Source organism: Vitis vinifera, chromosome 15 (genome assembly GCF_030704535.1).
Source record: "Vitis vinifera cultivar Pinot Noir 40024 chromosome 15, ASM3070453v1".
NCBI lineage: Eukaryota > Viridiplantae > Streptophyta > Magnoliopsida > Vitales > Vitaceae > Vitis > Vitis vinifera.
In genome coordinates, this window is record NC_081819.1 from 20,957,447 (window position 1) to 20,978,259 (window position 20,813).

At 30.1% G+C, this 20,813-nt stretch overlaps 4 protein-coding genes across 4 annotated transcripts; 2 read left to right on the forward strand and 2 right to left on the reverse strand.

Annotated features, from left to right (window-relative positions):
• Nucleotides 1-3,638: 3,638 nt before the first annotated feature.
• On the reverse strand, nucleotides 3,639-4,293 carry LOC104881967 (B3 domain-containing protein At1g05920-like). The gene has a single exon (XM_010663713.3). The coding sequence runs from the start codon at nucleotides 4,291-4,293 to the stop codon at nucleotides 3,679-3,681; it is 615 nt and encodes a 204-aa protein (XP_010662015.2). The 3' UTR covers nucleotides 3,639-3,678.
• Nucleotides 4,294-7,999: 3,706 nt separating this feature from the next.
• On the reverse strand, nucleotides 8,000-8,688 carry LOC104881966 (B3 domain-containing protein At1g05920-like). The gene has a single exon (XM_010663712.3). The coding sequence runs from the start codon at nucleotides 8,671-8,673 to the stop codon at nucleotides 8,092-8,094; it is 582 nt and encodes a 193-aa protein (XP_010662014.1). The 5' UTR covers nucleotides 8,674-8,688; the 3' UTR covers nucleotides 8,000-8,091.
• Nucleotides 8,689-15,036: 6,348 nt separating this feature from the next.
• Nucleotides 15,037-15,411, forward strand: LOC104881965 (uncharacterized). The gene has a single exon (XM_010663711.1). The coding sequence runs from the start codon at nucleotides 15,037-15,039 to the stop codon at nucleotides 15,409-15,411; it is 375 nt and encodes a 124-aa protein (XP_010662013.1).
• Nucleotides 15,412-16,683: 1,272 nt separating this feature from the next.
• On the forward strand, nucleotides 16,684-17,241 carry LOC104881964 (putative B3 domain-containing protein At4g03170). Its single transcript, XM_010663710.2, has one exon. It carries the CDS (start codon nucleotides 16,704-16,706, stop codon nucleotides 17,187-17,189), a length of 486 nt encoding a protein of 161 aa, XP_010662012.1. The 5' UTR covers nucleotides 16,684-16,703; the 3' UTR covers nucleotides 17,190-17,241.
• The last annotated feature ends 3,572 nt before the right edge of the window (nucleotides 17,242-20,813 follow it).

Here is a 20,813-nt window from a genome sequence, read left to right on the forward strand (position 1 = left end):
AGTTGTTGCATTATAGTAGATCGTCATATAGTTTTTATTTAGGTTGTTTTTGGAAACCCTAAACGTGTAATATGATTTGGTTTTGCTTTAAAAATGTTAAATGAGAAGTAAATAAAAGTTTAATGCAAGATAAAAATATTAGAATTGTTGGTATTTAATTGTTGTTTCTGTGATAGGATTTACTGGATTGTTGTGGTTGTGAAAATTCTTTTTATTGGAGTATTGGTTAATATATTTTTGTGATTGTTGTTATATTAGAAATTATATAAATTTATTGGTGATATATTAGTGTTGAAAATAATGGAAAATATTTGTTGAAAATTTTGAGTATTGAGATATGTTTAAAATGATTGTTTTAAAATTATTAATATTATTACAAATAAATAAATTGATGATATAAATTGAGTTATTGTTAATATTTGAATTATTGAAAAAATATTTCCCAAATGTTGTGGTGGCGTAATTGTGGAAAATTTTTATATTAAGTGTTAATATTATTGAGATTATTGGAGATAAATAAATTATGATATAAATTGTTTTTTTGTTGATATTTGTATTAGTGAGAATTTTCTTGGATATGTGTGGTTATTTAATTAAAGAAAAAAATGGTTATATTGGTTGTTGGAAATTATTAAGTATGTCGAGAATAAATAGAATTTATATGGCTACAATTTAAAACTATGTTTTGATGCTATACAATTAATTGTGAATTTTCTTTGATGTTGGTAGTGATTAAAATGAAGAAAAATCGTTTTGTGGGTTATTGGAAATTATGAAGCATAATGGGAGTAAATAGAATTATGTCTTAGAAAATTATGAATGTTGAAATATGATTTGATTGCACTTCATATGCGTTATGATAATGTGAAGAAAAAGAAAAATTAAAGAAATGGTTGTATGAAATGGAAATAAGAATGACAAGACGCTAATGAGGGCAAAAATGAAAAATAAATAAAATGGAATGACCCCAAAGAGGGCGAATTAAGAAGGAAGTGAGATCCGTAGGGTAAAAGACCCAAAATTTTATCCTGGGAAGACTTCGAATGAGGAGTGTATTTGGGTACAGACGTGTATCATTTGGTGAAAACCTGAGAATGATAGTGAATTGCGTGAAAGTATTTGCATCATGGTTGTATTTGGAAGAAGGATTTGTATTATTATCAAGTGTATGTTTGAATATATTATTCAAGACTAAAATGATTTGTTTATTTTGTAAATTTAGAATTATTGATATGCTAAACATATGATTGAATAAGGAAAATGATAATTTTGATAGACTTAAATTTGTAGGTTGAATTTTCTTTTAATGTGTATAATGCAAATGAAATATTATCTTTTGACATATGGTTGTGTGTGTGTGTGTGTTTTTTTTTATCTAGAATTTCAAACTCATTTGGGTGTAAAACACCCTAATGTGGAAATGCTTATCTCTTTATTTTCTAAAATTTTAAATACAGATATAGTTTTGGAGGGACCACAGGAAGATCAAGAACTGTTCCAAAAAGCAAAAAAACCATAATAATGGTTGTTTTTAAATTTATATTACCCTTTTGATATGTACTAATTTGAGTTATGGACTTTTGTAAGTTAAATTATATTTTGTTAGTTTGTAAAATATTTTTGGAAATATAGTTTTTGATTTAGAGATTATTGTAAATATTTGAGTTTTTGGATAGGAAGATGATTGATGCATTTATCATACTTGTGAACATGAGATAGTGTAATGGTTGATTTTGGAAAAAAATAAAATAATATATTATAGTAAATCTTAGTTTAATAAATTTATTTAGGATAAGATGCTTTATTAAAAATATATATATATATATATATAAAATAAAATTCAGATTATTTTGATTGATTTGGATAAGAATAATCCTTAGGATATAATCTTTAACTTGGGGTAAGGAGTCAAGTTTTGAATTGCCCAAAATCAGGGCGCGAGAGATGGCGTGTTTCGGTGGTTGGTTCAAAGGGGCCCTTATGTTGGCAATAATGAATCACTTTAGATTCTTATAGTTTTCAAGCATGTTTGTTTGTTACTTTATCATAACGGTATAGTAGACAGCATAATGATACGTTATTTGAAGATGGGTTGAGGATTGGGACTGTAACAAGATGATAATATGCAACAAAAAGCCATTCCGTTGACCATCAAAACCTTAATGCAAAAACTAAAAACAATAATCACGAACACCTACACAACATCAAGAAACCTTTATCATCATCTTCTTAATTTAAAGATTAATTACTAGACTTCCATCTCTCTTGACATTCAAGGCAAAACACAGCTTCGAATCCGCCCTAAAAACTCCATAGCTCTACACAATCCACCTCTGCCTTCAGCCCGTTATCTTCCGCAAGCTTTCGCCACCCAGAATTCAGGACTACTTTATTCAAACTAACCCACTTCTTCAACCTCATAGTGTACTTCCCACCCCTCGGATCTAACACCATTACTTCAACGCCCCCTCCTCCTTCCACCTCCCTCTTCTCCTCCTCTGATAAGACCCCCCATAGCACCTCACTCTTTGGGACAAAAATTCGATTCTGACCCGCGTCAACGTCAGACCGCTCCAATATTTTCCTCGTAACAAAAACCTGATCCCTCCCCTCCATGTTATGAATCATCTGCAGCAGTGGAAAAGGAAACGGGGCTGGAGGTAAAGGCGGTGAGATGAGGTTCGGGTTTTCTTAATTGCGCTCCGGCCTCCTCCTTTCAGGAACCAAATCTCTTCCAAATTTCATGGTGGACCTTCTCTTCTTTCCTCTCTTGGTTTCTTTTGGTTTTTCATTCGGCGTCATCTCCACTCGAAACAGTCTCATCATTGTACCAGAAAGAAAAAATCAATAGAATGCAAAAGACGAGAATGAAGAGCTTGCATGCAAGTGTCTGATTTTATAGAGAATACTGCAGAGTTGGGGTGAAGATATGAAAGGTGACGGCCAAATTTGAGTAGGAAAAGGAAAGTGGAAGATTCTGTTCGTTCGAAATGGAGATTTGTTTCTAATATCTGTGGGAAATACTAAAATCTTATTTCTAATTTTAATATTTTCATTGCAACGTACTTCTTAATCCAAGCCTTTCTTTCTTTTTTCGATACAAATATTTATTTATAATTATCTGAAATTATTTAATTTTTAATTAATTATTCATTAAATTTAAAATAAATGTCATTCATATTATGATAAAAATGCTAATAATTTTACATGAAAAATGGTAACATGAAAAAATTTACTATATTGGATCCAAATAGATAATTAGAATTATTAAGATTTAGTTTACATATAATAATTTATTTATTAAAAGTTTATTTATTTTTAAATTATTTAATTTTTAACAAAAAAAAAAGTAAAATGAATTTAAAGAAATGTATTAAAATGATTTATTGAATATAAATTCTTTTTAATTTTCTTTACTTTTTCTCTCTACTTTATTTCTCTCAAATTTTTCTTTAAATTTTATGAGAACCAAAAGTAATATAAAAATAATGATAATAAAGTAAAGCAAAGAAATATTCAAGTTAAAATAACTATATTAATAAAAGTAATAAAGATTGTTTACATATATTGATAATCAAATCAACCTTCAAACTTTTAAAAAAAACCCTAAGTCATTCTGTTGAGTCGATCATCAAGAACATAACACAATTGAACTTTACACGATTATCATCTTCTTCTTCAAAGATTAATTACTGGACGTTGGTCTCTCTTGACATTCAAGGCAAAACACAGCTTCGAATCTGCCCTAAAACTCCATAGCTCTACGCAATCCATCTCTGCCATCAACTCGTTATCTTCCACAAGCTTTCGCCACCCAGAATTCAGCACGACCTTATTCAAACTAACCCACTTCTTCAACCTCAAATTGTACTTCCAACCTCTCGGATCCACCACCATTGCTTCAACGCCCCCTCCTCCTTCCACCTGCGTCCTCTCCTCCTCAGTTAGCACCCCCCATAGCACTTCACTCTTTGGAATGAAAAATCGGTTCTGACCCGCATCAGTGTCTGACCGTTCTAGTATCTTTGTGGTAACAAAAACCTGATCCCTCCCCTCCATGTCATGAATCGCCTGCAGCAGTGGAAAAGGTAACGGGGCTGGAGGTAAAGGTGGTGAAGAGCTTCGGGTTTTCTTTATTTTGCTCCTCTTCCTTTCAGGAACAAGGTCTCGTCCAAATAACCTCGCGGACTTTCTCTTCTTTGTTCGCTTCGTTTCTTGTTCTTTTTCCTTTGGCTCCATCTTCGTTTCTTGTTCTTTTTCCTTTGGCTCCATCTCCACTCCAAACAGTCTCATCTCGGCGTACCAGAAACAAAAATTGATAAAAGATAAGATAAGAGAATGAAGAGCTTGCATGCAACGGTATGAATTTATAGGGTGTAGAGTTGGGTGAGGATATGAAATGCGATAGCCAAATTTGAGTTGAAAAAGGAAAGTGAAAGATTGTGTTTGTTTGGAAAGGAAATCTGTTTCTGATATCTGCAAGATATATGAGTGAGGAAGAGTTTCTAAAAATCTTATTTCGAATTTTGATATTTTCATTGCAACATACTTCCTAATCCAACTCTTTCTTCGAATTATTTCCTTTTCCGATACAACTACTTATTTTTTGAAGTACATTTTTAATTATCTGAAATCCTTTAATTTTTTTTTAATTTATGGCACAATTTTTTTATAGGCATTTCCATTTAATTTCTAATATATAGATTTTTTTTTGAAAATTTGTACCTGACTTTTATGATATTCTTCATTATTGACGTAACAAATGTATTATTCTTCATATAAAATTAAAATTATTATGATAATGTTTAAATATATTTTTATTATAAATAAAATTGATAATAACTTTTAAATAAAATAGGATGTCTTATATAAAAAGTAGCAATTTATATGTTATATTATTAAAAAATCTTTATAAAAAATTTTAAAATTTAAGTTAATGATTTTCTTTATATTAGTATATTTTAATAGTTTTAATTTTTTTTAAAGCAATGTCTATTATTTAAATAAGAGTTCTATTTATTTATTTTTAAAAAAAAATAGAAAATAAAGTACAATTATGATTCTTGAGATTAGTTTAGACTAAACCTAATAGATTTTTCTGTAGAAAAATTTGTATTTTGTTAAAATGATTCCATTTATATTTGAATATTTGGCATGACTAAACCTAATTATGAATTTTTTTTTTTTGAACAAGATGGCTTGTTATCAACAACTCCTTGACAATAAGTAAAATAACTCCCCTAGCCCCCTAGCCCCCTTCCCCTATCCCCTTTTTGAATTATTTCATTTCATCCATATAAATCATAACAAACATATATGTGAAATATAATTTTTTTTTATTTTAAAAAAAATATTATAAAGTTTTGCTTTGTAAGCTTATTTATTTATTTATCTAAAATCATCATATCTTTTGGTTATGTTTGGTTCCTGAAAACTATCAGGGAAAGAAAAAAAATGTAAAGAAAAATGATTATTTCATATTTGATTGTTCCATGAAAAATATAAAAGAAAATCAAATATAATAAAAACTAATTTAAAAATTATATATTTTTAAATTATTTAATCTTTATATTGATAAGTTAAAATAAATAAAATGAGTTCGAAATAGTAAATAAAAAATAATTTATTAACTTTTAATTTAATTTTTGTTTTTCTCTACTTTTCTTTAATAATTTTTTCCCTTGTATTTTTCCCCAAATTTTCCGGGAACAACTAATACATCACCATAATAATTAAAAGATAATAAATTGAACTCCAATAATTATATAATAGCAATAATGATAATCAAATAAAGAAAAGAAATACGTAGTTAGATTAAACAATTACTATATTAATAAGAGTAATAAAGATTGTTTACATATATTGATAATCAAATCAACCTTCAAACTTTCAAAAAAACCTAAGTCATTCTGTTTTGATCATCAACAACTTAATGCAAAAACTAAAAACAAGAATCAGCAACATAACACAGACCCAACATCAAGAACTATGCACAATTGCTCTTTACAACTTCATCTTCTTCTTCTTCTTCTTCAAGCATTAATTACTGGACTTGTCTCTTGACATTCAAGGCAAAACACAGCTTCGAGTCCGCCCTGAAACTCCACAGCTCCACACAATCCAGCTCTGCCTTCAGGTCGTTGCCGTCCACAAGCTTTCGCCACCCAGAATTCAGCACTATCTTGTTTAAACTAACCCACTTCTTCAACCTCATATCGTGCTTCCCACCTCTCGGATCCACCACCATTACTTCAACGCCCCCGCCTCCCTCCACCGTTATTTGTAGATGGGTTGAGGATTGGGACTGTAACAAGATGATAATATGCAACAAAAAGCCATTCCGTTGACCATCAAAACCTTAATGCAAAAACTAAAAACAATAATCACGAACACCTACACAACATCAAGAAACCTTTATCATCATCTTCTTAATTTAAAGATTAATTACTAGACTTCCATCTCTCTTGACATTCAAGGCAAAACACAGCTTCGAATCCGCCCTAAAACTCCATAGCTCTACACAATCCACCTCTGCCTTCAGCCCGTTATCTTCCACAAGCTTTCGCCACCCAGAATTCAGGACTACTTTATTCAAACTAACCCACTTCTTCAACCTCATAGTGTACTTCCCACCCCTCGGATCTAACACCATTACTTCAACTCCCCCTCTTCCTTCCACCTCCCTCTTCTCCTCCTCTGATAAGACCCCCCATAGCACCTCACTCTTTGGGACAAAAAATCGATTCTGACCCGCGTCAACGTCAGACCGCTCCAATATTTTCCTCGTAACAAAAACCTGATCCCTCCCCTCCATGTTATGAATCATCTGCAACAGTGGAAAAGGAAACGGGGCTGGAGGTAAAGGCGGTGATGAGGTTCTGGTTTTCTTAATTGCGCTCCTCCTCCTCTCAGGAACCAAATCTCTTCCAAATATCATGGTGGACCTTCTCTTCTTTCCTCTCTTGGTTTCCTTTGGTTTTTCATTCGGCGTCATCTCCACTCCAAACAGTCTTATCATTGTACCAGAAAGAAAAAATCAATAGAATGCAAAAGACGAGAATGAAGAGCTTGCATGCAAGTGTCTGATTTTATAGAGAATACTGCAGAGTTGGGGTGAAGATATGAAAGGTGACGGCCAAATTTGAGTAGGAAAAGGAAAGTGGAAGATTCTGTTCGTTCGAAATGAAGATTTGTTTCTAATATCTGTAGGAAATACTAAAATCTTATTTCTAATTTTAATATTTTTACTTCTTAATCCAAGCCTTTCTTTCCTTTTTCGATACAAATACTTGTTTATAATTATCTGAAATTCTTTAATTTTTAATTAATTATTTAATAAATTTAAAATAAATGTCATTCATATTATAATTATCTGAAATTCATTACTTTTTTTTTTGAAGCAATTTCCATTATTTAAATAACCGTTCTACAAACATTTTGTTTTTAAAAATAGAACACAATGGCTCTTCAAACACACCATTTATAACATAATCAAGTGGTCTTAATAAAAAGTTTTTTATTTTTATTTTTATTCTTATTCAACATAATAATTAAAAAATCAATTCCAATAATTAATAAGAATATGTTTGGTTCCGGGAAAATATTAAGAAAAGAAAAAAAGTGTTAAAAAAAATAATTTTCTTATATTTAGTTCCATCACAGAAAATATAAAAAAAAAATCAAATATAATTAAAATTTATTAAATGTTTATTTATTTTTTAATTATTTAATTTTTCACAACAAAAAGAAATAAGTAAAATAAATTTAAAGAAACGTGAATGATTTATCGATTTAAATTCTTCTTAATTTTTTTTCACTTTTTTTCTCACATTTTCCTTTCAATTTTATGAGAACTTAACATAGTCTAAAAATAATAATAATAAAGTAAAGCAAAGAAATACTCAGGTTAAAATTACTATATTAATAAAAGTAATAAAGATTGTTTACATATATTGATAATCAAATCAACCTTTAAACTTAAAAAAAAAACCCTAAGTCATTCTATTGAGTTGATGATCAGGAAAATAACACAGACGCCACACCAAGAAGTACTAAACACAATTGAACTTTACACGATTATCATCTTCTTCTTCAAAGATTAATTACTGGACGTTGGTCTCTCTTGACATTCAAGGCAAAACACAGCTTCGAATCCGCCCTAAAACTCCATAGCTCTACGCTATCCATCTCTGCCATCAACTCGTTATCTTCCACAAGCTTTCGCCACCCAGAATTCAGCACAACCTTATTCAAACTAACCCACTTCTTTAACCTCATATTGTACTTCCAACCTCTCGGATCCACCACCATTGCTTCAACGCCCCCTCCTCCTTCCACCTGCCTCCTCTCCTCCGCAGTTAGCACCCCCCATAGCACTTCACTCTTTGGAATGAAAAATCGGTTCTGACCCGCATCAGTGTCTGACCGTTCTAGTATCTTTGTGGTAACAAAAACCTGATCCCTCCCCTCCATGTCATGAATCGCCTGCAGCAGTGGAAAAGGTAACGGGGCTGGAGGTAAAGGTGGTGAAGAGCTTCGGGTTTTCTTAATTTTGCTCCTCTTCCTTTCAGGAACAAGGTCTCGTCCAAATAACCTCGCGGACTTTCTCTTCTTTGTTCGCTTCGTTTCTTGTTCTTTTTCCTTTGGCTCCATCTCCACTCCAAACAGTCTCATCTCGGCGTACCAGAAACAAAAATTGATAAAAACTAAGATAAGAGAATGAAGAGCTTGCATGCAACGGTATGAATTTATAGGGTGTAGAGTTGGGTGAGGATATGAAATGCGATAGCCAAATTTGAGTAGAAAAAGGAAAGTGAAAGATTGTGTTTGTTTGGAAAGGAAATTCGTTTCTGATATCTGCAAGATATATGAGTGAGGAAGAGTTTCTAAAAATCTTATTTCTAATTTTTATATTTTCATTGCAACATGCTTCCTTATCCAAGTCTTTCTTCGAATTCTTTCCTTTTCCGATACAACTACTTATTTTCTTAAGTACATTTTTAATTATCTGAAATTCTTTAATTTTTTTTATAATTTATGGCACAATTTTTTTTTTATAGGCATTTCCATTTAATTTCTAATATATAAATTTTCTTGAAAATTTGTACCTGACTTTTATGATATTCTTCATTATTGACGTAACAAATGTATTATTCTTCATATAAAATTAGAATTATTAAGGTAATGTTTAAATATATTTTTATTTTTAAATAAAATTAATAATAACTTTGAAATAAAATAGGATGTCTTATATAAAAAGTAGCAATTTATATGTTATATTATTAAAAAATCTTTATCAAAATTCTTAAAATTTAAGTTAATAATTTTCTTTATATTAGTATATTTTAGTAGTTTTAATTTTTTTTTAAAAAGTAATGTCTATGATTTAAATAAGAGTTCTATTTATTTATTTTTATTTTAAAATAGAAAATAAAGTACAATTATGATTCTTGAGATTAGTTTAGACTAAACCTAATAGATTTTTCTATAGAAAAAATTGTATTTTGTTGAAATGATTCCATTTATATTTGAATATTTGGCATGACTAAACCTAATTATGTTTTTTTTTTTGGAACAAGCTGATGGCTTGTTATCAACAACTCCTTGACTATAAGTAAAATAACTCCCCTAGCCCCCTTCTCCTATCCCTTTTTTGAATTATTGCATTTCATCCATATAAATCATAACTAACATATAAGTAAAATATTATTTTTGTTTATTTAAAAAAAATGTTATAAAGTTTTTGGCAAATCTGGAATACATGGATGGGGCCTCTTTGCCCGTCGGAGCATTCAAGAAGGAGAAATGGTATAAGTTATAAGTTAATACCATATAGTATTTTGGAGGACCACATCATTTGTTGTGATAAATTTACTGTTGATAAGTTCTCCAAATGGTTGCATTCCACTGATTTTACAGCAAGGCTAATACACATGCAGAGTAAACGAAAATTAATTGAAGAATATATTGTGTGGTTTCCTCAAAAGGATAGAATTATTAATTATGGGATATAGGTTATTGGGTATCGTACGTTGTGAGCAGGTGAGGCGCAGTGTTGCAGATCTTAGGGAGGCACGGTATCGATTAGAAGGCAAAGATTGTTATGTGAGTAAATTCTTTATGATTCTATAGTGTATATTTGTCTCACGCTTTGTCTTGACTATGTTTCGCTATGACTTGCTCAGTTCATCAAATGATAATCTTGGTTTAGTTTCTGAATTGCCCAATCATTATTGGGTTCGTTTGATTGTCATTGGAATTGTTAGCTATAGGTACTCTTTATTTCCTCTCCCTCATTTTCTCTCAAATTTCCAAGATCCAAACATAGGGGAAGTTTTTTATTGTTGGTTCAGTCTTATCTTATAGAAAGTTACAGCAGTAACAGCAAGGGGTACTGATCCATCTCCCAACCCAGTGAGAGAATGGATCACACAGTTGTTTTCTTTTTTGGTGTTCAAGCATATTGAACTTGAAATTTTCTTTTTTAATTGGATTCTTCATACCTCAATTTATCCTGTAATATTTTTCGGCTGCAATAAAATGTAAATTCTCCAGCAGATTGGCAGGTGCCATTTTTATGAATTACTGCATTTCATGCATGTAATCATAATTGATTAAATATCTGAAATGTGCACCCTCATTTTTTGTTGTTGTCTTTTCAGTAAAGGAAAAGAATTTTTTAGGAAGAAGATGAAAACAGAGGGGTAGAAGGGAAGAAAAGTGGGGAATGAAAAGAAAAGAAGAGAAAAAGGGTTAGGTGTGTGGGTTCAGAGGTTGAAAAGAAGAAAATAGTGATTTTTTATCATTTCATGTTAAGGTGTCAAATAGGTTGGACAGCTTGTTTGACATGTGGCTTGACATGTCTAGGGATGGTGGGGCGGGTTTTTTTGGGTACCCGTCCCGCCCCTAATGAAACGGAGTTTAAATTTAATAAATGAGTTTGAGATAGGTATGAGATTTTTTTTTTAAACCTAGAGCGGGTTCGGGTATTGTCCCGTCTCGTTCCGCACCGTTTGCATATAAAATTAATTTTAAAATTAAATTTAATTTGAATTTTAAAATTAAATTAATTTAAAATTTTATTTTACTATTTTTAATATATAGATAATAATAAAAAAATTTAATAAAATAAGTTATAAAAAGTATAATAATTTTATTATTTATAAAATATATTTATTTTAATGTAATTAAAAATTTTAAAAGTAATTTAAAAAAGAAAAACTAAACGGGGTGGGGTTGGAATGGAAGACAGTTTCTTTTTTAGTAGAAAGGGGTATTGATCCATCTCCCAACCCAGTGAGAGAATGGATCACACAGTCGTTTTTATTTTTTGGTGTTCAAGCATATTGAGCTTGAAATTTTCAATTTTCTTTTTTCTTTCTTCTTTCTTCTTTCTTTTTTAATTGAATTCTTCATACCTCAATTTATTCTGTAATCTTTTTCAGCTGCAATAAAATGTAAATTCTCCAGCAGATTGGCAGGATCAATATTATTAAAAAAAAAAAAAAAAAAATAGTGGTGCAATCAAAATTGAAGAGCAGCGTGATTTTAGCTGGGTGTGCTCCTGGGATTCTTGGGAAAATTTTGGAAAATCGAAAATAAATCTTTTTCTAGATAAGAATTTTCCTACTAGTTTTGATAAACCCGGACAGCCGCCACTCGGTTTCCTTTCTGGGCCCAGCACACCAGCCAACGTTTTTTGTCCCCTTGACCTGTTGACCTTTTGTACCTATCAACGGCTAGAGCGCTTGTTTTTTAAAACTTTTTGTTCATTTGCTTTCACATTGTTTATTTTTTTATTTTATGATTTATTATAAATTTTTTTATTAAATAAAAAAGTTAGAATATGATTTTCCTAAATAAAAAAAATATATTAACTTTTCTTTATTTTTTAATATTTAATAAAAATAAAATATTAAAAAAATCTAACACTTAACCTTATTAAACATTAAAATTCTATTTAACATTAAAATTCTATTTAAAATTAAATAAAAAAAAACACCCCATCACATCATATTTCCAAAAGAATGCAAAAATATCATAATAAAAAATGAACTTAGGAAGAAATTTTTTACCAATTTAAAAATTAACAACTTACAACCTAAATATTTGTTATTGTCGTCACAACAAATAAAAAACATTTATAAAATAAAAAATTATTTGACCTTTTTTTTTTTGGCATATTGTGATTATTTACAATTTATATGTACATGATTAATATGTATAGTTTTAAATGGATAGTTGATTGATAATGTGATTATAATTTTAGAAGTTTCAAAACATGATAATTTATTTTTATTTTTGAAAATATTTTATTCCAAAACCGATGTTCAAAAACATTATTTTTTGTATTTATTCATGAATTTCTAAAAATTAAATCCTTTGATCAGGATTTGAAGGTTGAAAATTTATAGGTCGGGTGTGAATGTGTTTAAACATTAGATACCATTCGATCCTAAAAAAATGTATATTATCCTTTGAACCTTTTAGAAGCATATCAATTCGACTCCGCTAGAAGCACGTGGAATGCGTGAGGGCATTTCGCAAGAAGAAAAATAGAAAAGCATAGAATGCCGTAAATTATTAAAGTCGTCTGTGTCCTTCAAATGGTTTTTTTAGCCTTTCTAAAAGCATGAATGCTGACTTTTAGGGTTTTGCTTGTTAAACCCACTTGAAAAATGTGTGTGTGGACCCCGCATTTTCGATTGCTCGAATGCGTTTCCCACTCGAATGGCGAGACTCGATTTTTATTTGAAAAATAAAAATGATTTTTTATTGATTAAGAAAATGACTTGGAGTCGCCATTTTGTGGACCCCGCATTTCGATTGTTCGATGCGTTTCCCACTCGAATGGCAAGCTCGATTTTTTATTTGAAAAATTGATTTTTATTGATTATTTGAAAATGACTTGGAGTCGCCACTTATTTTTGTTTTATTTTTTAAAGGGTAAACAAAATAAGAAAGAAAAACCCTAAGTGTGACTCCTTATTTTGGAAAAGGTGGTCTGTGAAAAACCGGATCGGGTTCGGGGGTCAGGTTACTTATCAGGAAGGTACGGTAAAAACCGTAGCACCCTTCTAAGTCCTTAAAGTCGGGTCTCTACTAATAAAATGAAGCAATCATGACAATTGATGAAGGAATCAATGAATACTCAGGGTGATCGTGCACATGGGGAAATCAAAACACTCAAATAAAGAATCGACCGAAGTGAGAACGGGGCATACCTTGGCATCAATCGATCAATGCGCTATCAAGAAAGAGGATTAGTACACAATTAAAAGAATAATTCCTAGCATGTCGTAGGGCAGAATATAAACAATCAATCAATCATGAGGAAAACACATATGTTGGGCCCCCACCAAAGCCCATTCATTTTTGCATGAATTAATATCACAGATTCCATTATTCTGGAATTGAGAAAAATTCATTCATGCCTACTAAAATCAAGAAGAGCAGAAGATTGTTTTGAAAATCAGAGTAGAATTAAAACAATTTGAGAGAAGATTGGGTTTTTGAAATTTATTTGAAAATTGGATGTGGATTATTTGAAAATTGGAGTTTTAGAGATTAAATATAAGAATGAGAATTTTAGAAATTAGATTCGAAAGGAATTGGAATTTCAAAGAGCTAAATTTGGGAATCTGAATTTTGAAAAATTATTTAAAGACGGAATTTTAATAAACAAATACGTGGATAAATAAAGGAATGGAATAATAATAATAATGATGAAATAATAAAGATTAAATAAATAATTGCGAAAATAGAAATTGAATTTATGAATTTGGCAATTATGGAAATTAATTAAGGATTGAATTTTGAGTAAATGAATGAGTGAACAAGTAAATAAATTGAATAAAAAATAATAATGATTAAGTAAATAAATGTGGAAATTTAGAAATTGAAAATTGAGAATTGAATTTGGAAATTGAGAATTTGAAGAATTATGTAAATGAATGTAGAAATTTAGAAATTGGAAATTGAATGTAGAAATTGGGAATTTGAATAATTAATTAAGAATGAAATTTTAAATAAATGAATAAGTGAATAAATAGATAAATTGGATAAAGAAATAATAATGATTGAGTAAATAAATGCGGAAATTTAGAATTTGAAAATTGAGAATTGAATTTGGAAATTGAGAATTTGAAGAATTATGTAAATGAATGTGGAAATTTAGAAATTGGAAATTGAATTTAGAAATTGGGAATTTGGATAATTAATTAAGAATGAAATTTTAAATAAATGAATAAGTGAATAAATAAATAAATTGGATAAAAATAATAATAATAATGATTAAGTAAATAAATGTGGAAATTTAGAATTTGAAAATTGAGAATTGAATTTGGAAATTGAGAATTTGAAGAATTATGTAAATGAATGTGGAAATTTAGAAATCAGAAATTGAATTTAGAAATTGGGAAATTGAATAATTAATTAAGAATGAAATTTTAAATAAATGAATAAGTGAATAAATAAATAAATCGGATAAAATAATAATGATTAAGTAAATAAATGTGGAAATTTAGAAATTGAAAATAGGATTTGGCAATTTGAAAAATTAAAATAGGATTGAATTTGAAAAAAATATATATACGAGAATAGGATTTTTGAAGAACAATAGTAATAATAATGGTGAGAATTAATGATAATAACAATAATAACAATTATGAGAAATAATAACAATAATAATAGCAATAGTAATAATAATAAGAATTAAAAATAAGGGCAACAATAATAACTATGAGAATTAATAATAATAATAAATAATAATAATAATAATAGCAATAATAATAATAGTAATAATAACAACAATAACAACAACAATAATAATAATAACAATTAAAGGCTAAGAGGGTGATGGGCTTAAGCCCAAAAACCAAAGATTAACAAAGAATTGGGCCTAATGGCCCAATTCAGCACCAAGATGGGCCTAAAACTCCAAGGCCCAAAAACCCCTTTCTTTCCTTCTTCTTCTTCCTTTTTTTTTTATTTCTTCTTCTCCTCTCCCCCCGCGCAGCGCCACCAGCCGCACCACCAATGGCAGCCATGCCCGCGCCGCCGGACAGCTCGCCCGTCGCCGCCAGCCGCCAGCCGCGCCGCCGGCCAGAGCAGCACCAGTCGGCCAGCACGCAGCCAGCCAGCATGCAGCCGGCCAGCGCGCAGCCGGCCAGCACGCAGCCGGCCAGCGCGCAGCCGGCCAGCACGCAGCCGGCCAGCGCGCAGCCGGCCAGCACGCAGCCGGCCAGCGCGCAGCCGGCCAGCACGCAGCCGGCCAGCGCGCAGCCTGCTAGAGCCTCTCCGCGATCAGCTCCTCCGCCATCAGTTTCTCCACGCCGTCAGCTTGCGTCGCCGACGCCGCCAGCATCGCGCCTCCATCGCCAAGCAGTTGATAGCAAAGGAAAAACAAAGTGAAATGAACAAGAGAAAGAAAAGAAAGAAAGGCCATACCTGCGCGAATCTTCCCACCAGCTCTTGCTCCTCCTTCCTCTTCCTTCCTTCACACGCCCCCCCTTTTTCCTCTTTTATTTTTCCCTCTTTTTTAGCTTTTTCTTTGGCTTCCCCCGCAAGCCTCCCTGCTGCCTCTCCCATCCGCCGCATTCCCGGGGTGGTCAGAAGGATAAAATAAAAAAACAAAAAAAAACAAAAAGACCCAAAAGCCCTCACCGTATGGGGGGTCTACAGTGTGCAAAAGTGATTTTTGTAAATATTTTTATTATTTTTAACACTTAAAATTTTTTATCTTTTAAATATTAAAAATACTTTTTAAAATTATTTTGAAATATACTTTAAAAATAACATAATTCCTTTACTAGTATTTTTTCATTTATTTATGATGGGTCACAAATTAAATTATGGTATAAAAAATTTCAAAATTTTAGGATTATTTTAATTTAAAAATAATAAATAAATAAAAAATATATTCCAAACAAAACATAATAATTTTCTTTTAAATAAAAATTACATTTAAAAATTTAAGATTAATTTAATCATTTAAGTCAATAATTTAATGGTGCATAAGAATTATAACATGACAACGTTTAGGAAAATAGTTTAACTATTTGATAAATTAATTTAATGACTTAATTTATATCAATTATAATTTTTAAAAAATATAATTTTAGATTGAAGTAAGAATAGAATTAATTGTTTTGCCATAATAATTAAAATTAATTTATTTTTATTTAAATTAAAATTATATTTAAAAAATTTAAGATTAATTTAATCATTTAAGTCATTAAATTGACAATTAGCACCGACATTTTAACGCCGGGTTCCACGTAAAGATCGTGGCTCTCAATAACTTCAAAAAGTTTGAAAAAATTGTACGGTATTTTGGACAATCACGAGATAACATCTCGGCAACTTCAAATAGCTTGGAAAAAAACGTAAGGTGCTTATCTGTAATAAAAATCTTCTTTTAAATTTCTTTCTGCTTTTTTCAAAGTTTAAACTAGTTGCATCAAGTATATATGTTACTAATTTCGCCATTCTCTTGTTTTCATTAGTATTAATGGAGGTTTTGATGTTGCTTGGTGGAAATTAATGGTGGTAGACATGGAAATTAGGTCTCCAGGAGTGAGCTGGATCACTGATGTGCGTCAGCACGCTCGACACTATATAATCAAGCTTTATGCTCAGGCCTCATGCAAAAAAAGACTTTTCATTCTCTCTAAATCTCTGAGATGAGGCTCTTTGGTACGGAGATGGTGCCGAATGAAGGAGAAAACGAGATACCACGAATTCCACCACCTCCCTCCCGACTGCCTGCTGCAATGCTGCATCCTATTGAAGGCATGCAGGGGCGTGGCCTAGTTTTGGTGACGAGAAAGACACTGACACGATCCGATGTGGCCGTGCGTCAGGGTCGGCTTTTGATCAGCAAGGGTGAGGTGCTGTGGGGGCAGTTATCGGAGGAGGAGAAGAGGGAGCTGGTGAGACCAAAAGGGTACGTTGAAGTTGAGGTAGTGGATCCGAGGGGGGAGAGGAATGAGATGAAGTTGAGGAGGCGGGGGAGTTCGACTACGCTTGTGTTGAGTTCTGGATGGATAAAGCTTGTGAAGGATAATAAGCTGGAGGCGGGGGTGGATTTTATTGAGTTGTGGAGTTTTAGGATGGGTTTGAAGCTGTGCTTTGCTTTGAATGTTGAGAGACAACTGACAATACCATCCATGATGATGATACATTATTAATTTTCAAGAATCTGAATCTAGCTATAATGGTACTATATAAGAGTGCGTTGGTCCGGTTGTTTTTTCACTTGGATTTCCTTGGAAATATGTGAGTGAAATATGCACGTGAGAATAGCGATGAAGATTGTAATATGTGGGTATAGAGACTTTAGTCCATACACACTTTTTCTCTTGAAATTTCATGTTTTATGTACTTTTTTTTTTAATATAAATAAAATGTGCATGATGGAATTTGGCTTGTTATCTCAAGGTCACGCTGATTGGATTTTCACTACTGACAATATATAGTGATGGTGTAATACTCGGGTTTTTAAGTACACGTCAGATTCTCCGAGTATAAAGTCTTTTATAAAATTGTGGGTCAAATAGTTAAAAAGAGTGATAAAGATCTATGTGTTAGTTTTTAATTGGGAGAGATTTTGGAGAAGTTGATCAAAAATCAATAATTTAAAAATTTTGTCGGATGTAAGGAATGAGAATTTTAGAAATTAAATTTAGATTTAAAGAAAAATTTAACCATTAAATAATTGAGATTAGGTTTTGAAAATTTGAATATTAAGTATGTTACGAGAGTTAATTTAATTATTATTTGATAATTATTATAAAATCGTAGTAAGAAAAACTTGGTAAAAATTTATATTATATCAAATTGTTATAATGGATAATTAAAAAAAATTGAATTTAATTTTATAACAAATCAATTTAATTCTTAAAATTGGAATTAAACTTTATAAAATTACAAAACATTAAACAGAGTTGAATTGAAATTAAATTTTGATATGTGAATTTAGAAAATATATACAAAATGGGTAAATTAATTAAATGTGAATTTTACAAATTTAACTTTTGAAATTTTGATGTGATTGAATAATTTGACAAATGAAGTAAATTAAATAAAATTTATACCAAAGGGTTGATGATTTGATTTTTATAAATTGAATGACTGATTAATTTATGAAATTAAGTTTTAGAATATTACTTAAATTTTTGTTGATAAATAAATATTAGTAAAATTAATGGGTTAAGGGTTATTACAAATTTCAATTTCTTGGGTGTTGAAAAAAAATTATTTTATGTTTATAATTTTTTATGAAATTGGATTTTTTTAATAGTAAATTATATTATGTTTTAAATGAATTTCAAAGTAAAAATGCTTCAGGTAATTAAACTCAAATTATATTTTTTCAAGAACATACTTGTAGTAAATTTAATTATGAATACGATAGTATTTTTCGTGAGGTGGAAAATTATAAGTTGAGTGTAATTTATAATTATAAAATATGAAATAAATAATAATAGTTTAATTTATTATTAAAAGAAAGGAGGTGCGCCACATTTTCAAATTTGTTTAATATGTATATAAAAGTGAATTGGTGGGCGCAGGAGGCAAAAGAAGAGGAAAAGAAAGAAAGAAAGGTGGGGGATGCGCAGGGGAGATGTTGGGGAGGATTTCTATTGCATGTCTCTGTCGATCCGATGGTGAAATGACTTTCGATCGTGACGAAATTTCAGACAGTGATAGTCTTCAACGTGGTGAACACTTTTATAGAGTTGGATTTTCGATCCCATGGTTGGATTTTACTGTACAGGTAGGGGTGTGTTTTTTCTAAATTTCTCTTTTGACTTTTTTTGGGCTTTTCGTTTTACTTTTATTTACTTTAAAAAAACTCTATGAAAATGAGTGAGTTGTTGCATTGTAGTAGATTGTCATATAGCTTTTATTTAGGTTGTTTTTGGAAACCCTAAACGTGTAAAATAATTTGGTTTTGCTTTGAAAATGTTAAATGAGAAGTAAATGAAAGTATGCAAGATAAAAATATTAGAATTGTTATTATTTAATTGTTGTTTCTGTGATAGGATTTACCAAATTGTTGTGGTTGTGAAAATTCTTTTTATTGGAGTATTGGTTAATATATTTTTATGATTGTTGTTATATTAGAAATTATATAAATTTATTGGTGATATATTAGTGTTGAAAATAATGGAAAATATTTGTTGAAAATTTTGAGTATTGAGATATGTTTAAAATGATTGTTTTAAAATTATTAATATTATTAGAAAAAAAAATTGATGATATAAATTAAGTTTTTGTTAATATTTGAATTATTGAAAAAATATTTCTGAAATGTTGTGGTGGCGTAATATTTGAAGTGTTAATATTATTGAGATTATTGGAGATAAATAAATTATGATATAAATTGTTTTTTTTTGTTGATATTATTAGTGAGAATTTTCTTGGATATGTGTGGTTATTTAATTAAAGAAAAAAATGGTTATATTGGTTGTTGGAAATTATTAAGTACGTCGGGAATAAATAGAATTTATGTGGCTACAATCATGGAAGAAAATATCGGAAGAAAATATCGCGATATTTCGGCGATATATCGTGTTTCATGGAGAAATATTGGTCCGGCGATATTTCGGGATTTCTCGCGAGAAATTGCCGATTTCTCGCGATATATAGGTGATTTGGCGATAAATCGCCGATTTTTCGGCGATATATCGCATGGTCAACGCGGGTCAACGAAAGTCAGACCCGCTACAGTGCCGTCAACGCGCTACAGTCGCCTGCTACAGTGCCTCACCTTTATTTGTTGCTGAGAGGATTTGAACCCCAAACCCGCTTACCACCTGGGCTAAGTTGCCCTTTGATATATAAAATGCAACAACTATATATATACTTAAATTCATTATATAAAGAAAATATAAGAATATTTTTAAGAGCAAATTAATTATAATTATTTTATAATTAAATGCAAAGTCTTTTAATTAATTACCAAAAATATAAAAATTATATAATTTTCTTCATAATGTTTTTAATATCATTAATAATTAATTAAATATTAAAAAATTATATATATATATATCATTATTTATTTTATATTATTTAATACAATTGAATTAAATGGATCATATTTTAATACTAATATATATTTTAAAATTAGACATATTATAATCAAATATCATAATATTAAGTGTAATTTAATAATAAATGTATACTTATAAAATTCATATTTTTATCGATGCATACGACATTATTATTAAATATGATAAATCATGTTATACATATATCAAAATTTTCAATAAAATAACTTTAAAATGTCTATTATATTTCTAATTATATTATTATGAGGTTTTCCTTACATTTTTATGAGTTTTTAACAATTTTAAGCTTACCGATATTTTTTTCCAAAATATCCAGCGATATATCTTCGATATATCCGATATATCCGTAAAATCGAAATACCGATATATCCGTGATTATCGATATTTTCTTCCATGGCTACAATTTAAAACTATGTTTTGATGCTATACAATTAATTGTGAATTTTCTTTGATGTTGATAATGATTAAAATGAAGAAAAATCGATGTGTTGGTTATTGGAAATTACGAAACATAATGGGAGTAAATAGAATTATGTCTTAGAAAATTATGAATGTTGAAATATGATTTGATTGCACTTCATATGCATTATGATAATGTGAAGAAAAAGAAAAATTAAAGAAATGGTTGTATGAAATGGAAATGAGAATGACAAGATGCTAATGAGGGCAAAAAGGAAAAAAAATAAAAATGGAATGACCCGAGAGAGGGCGAATTAAGAAGGGAGTGAGATTCCTAGG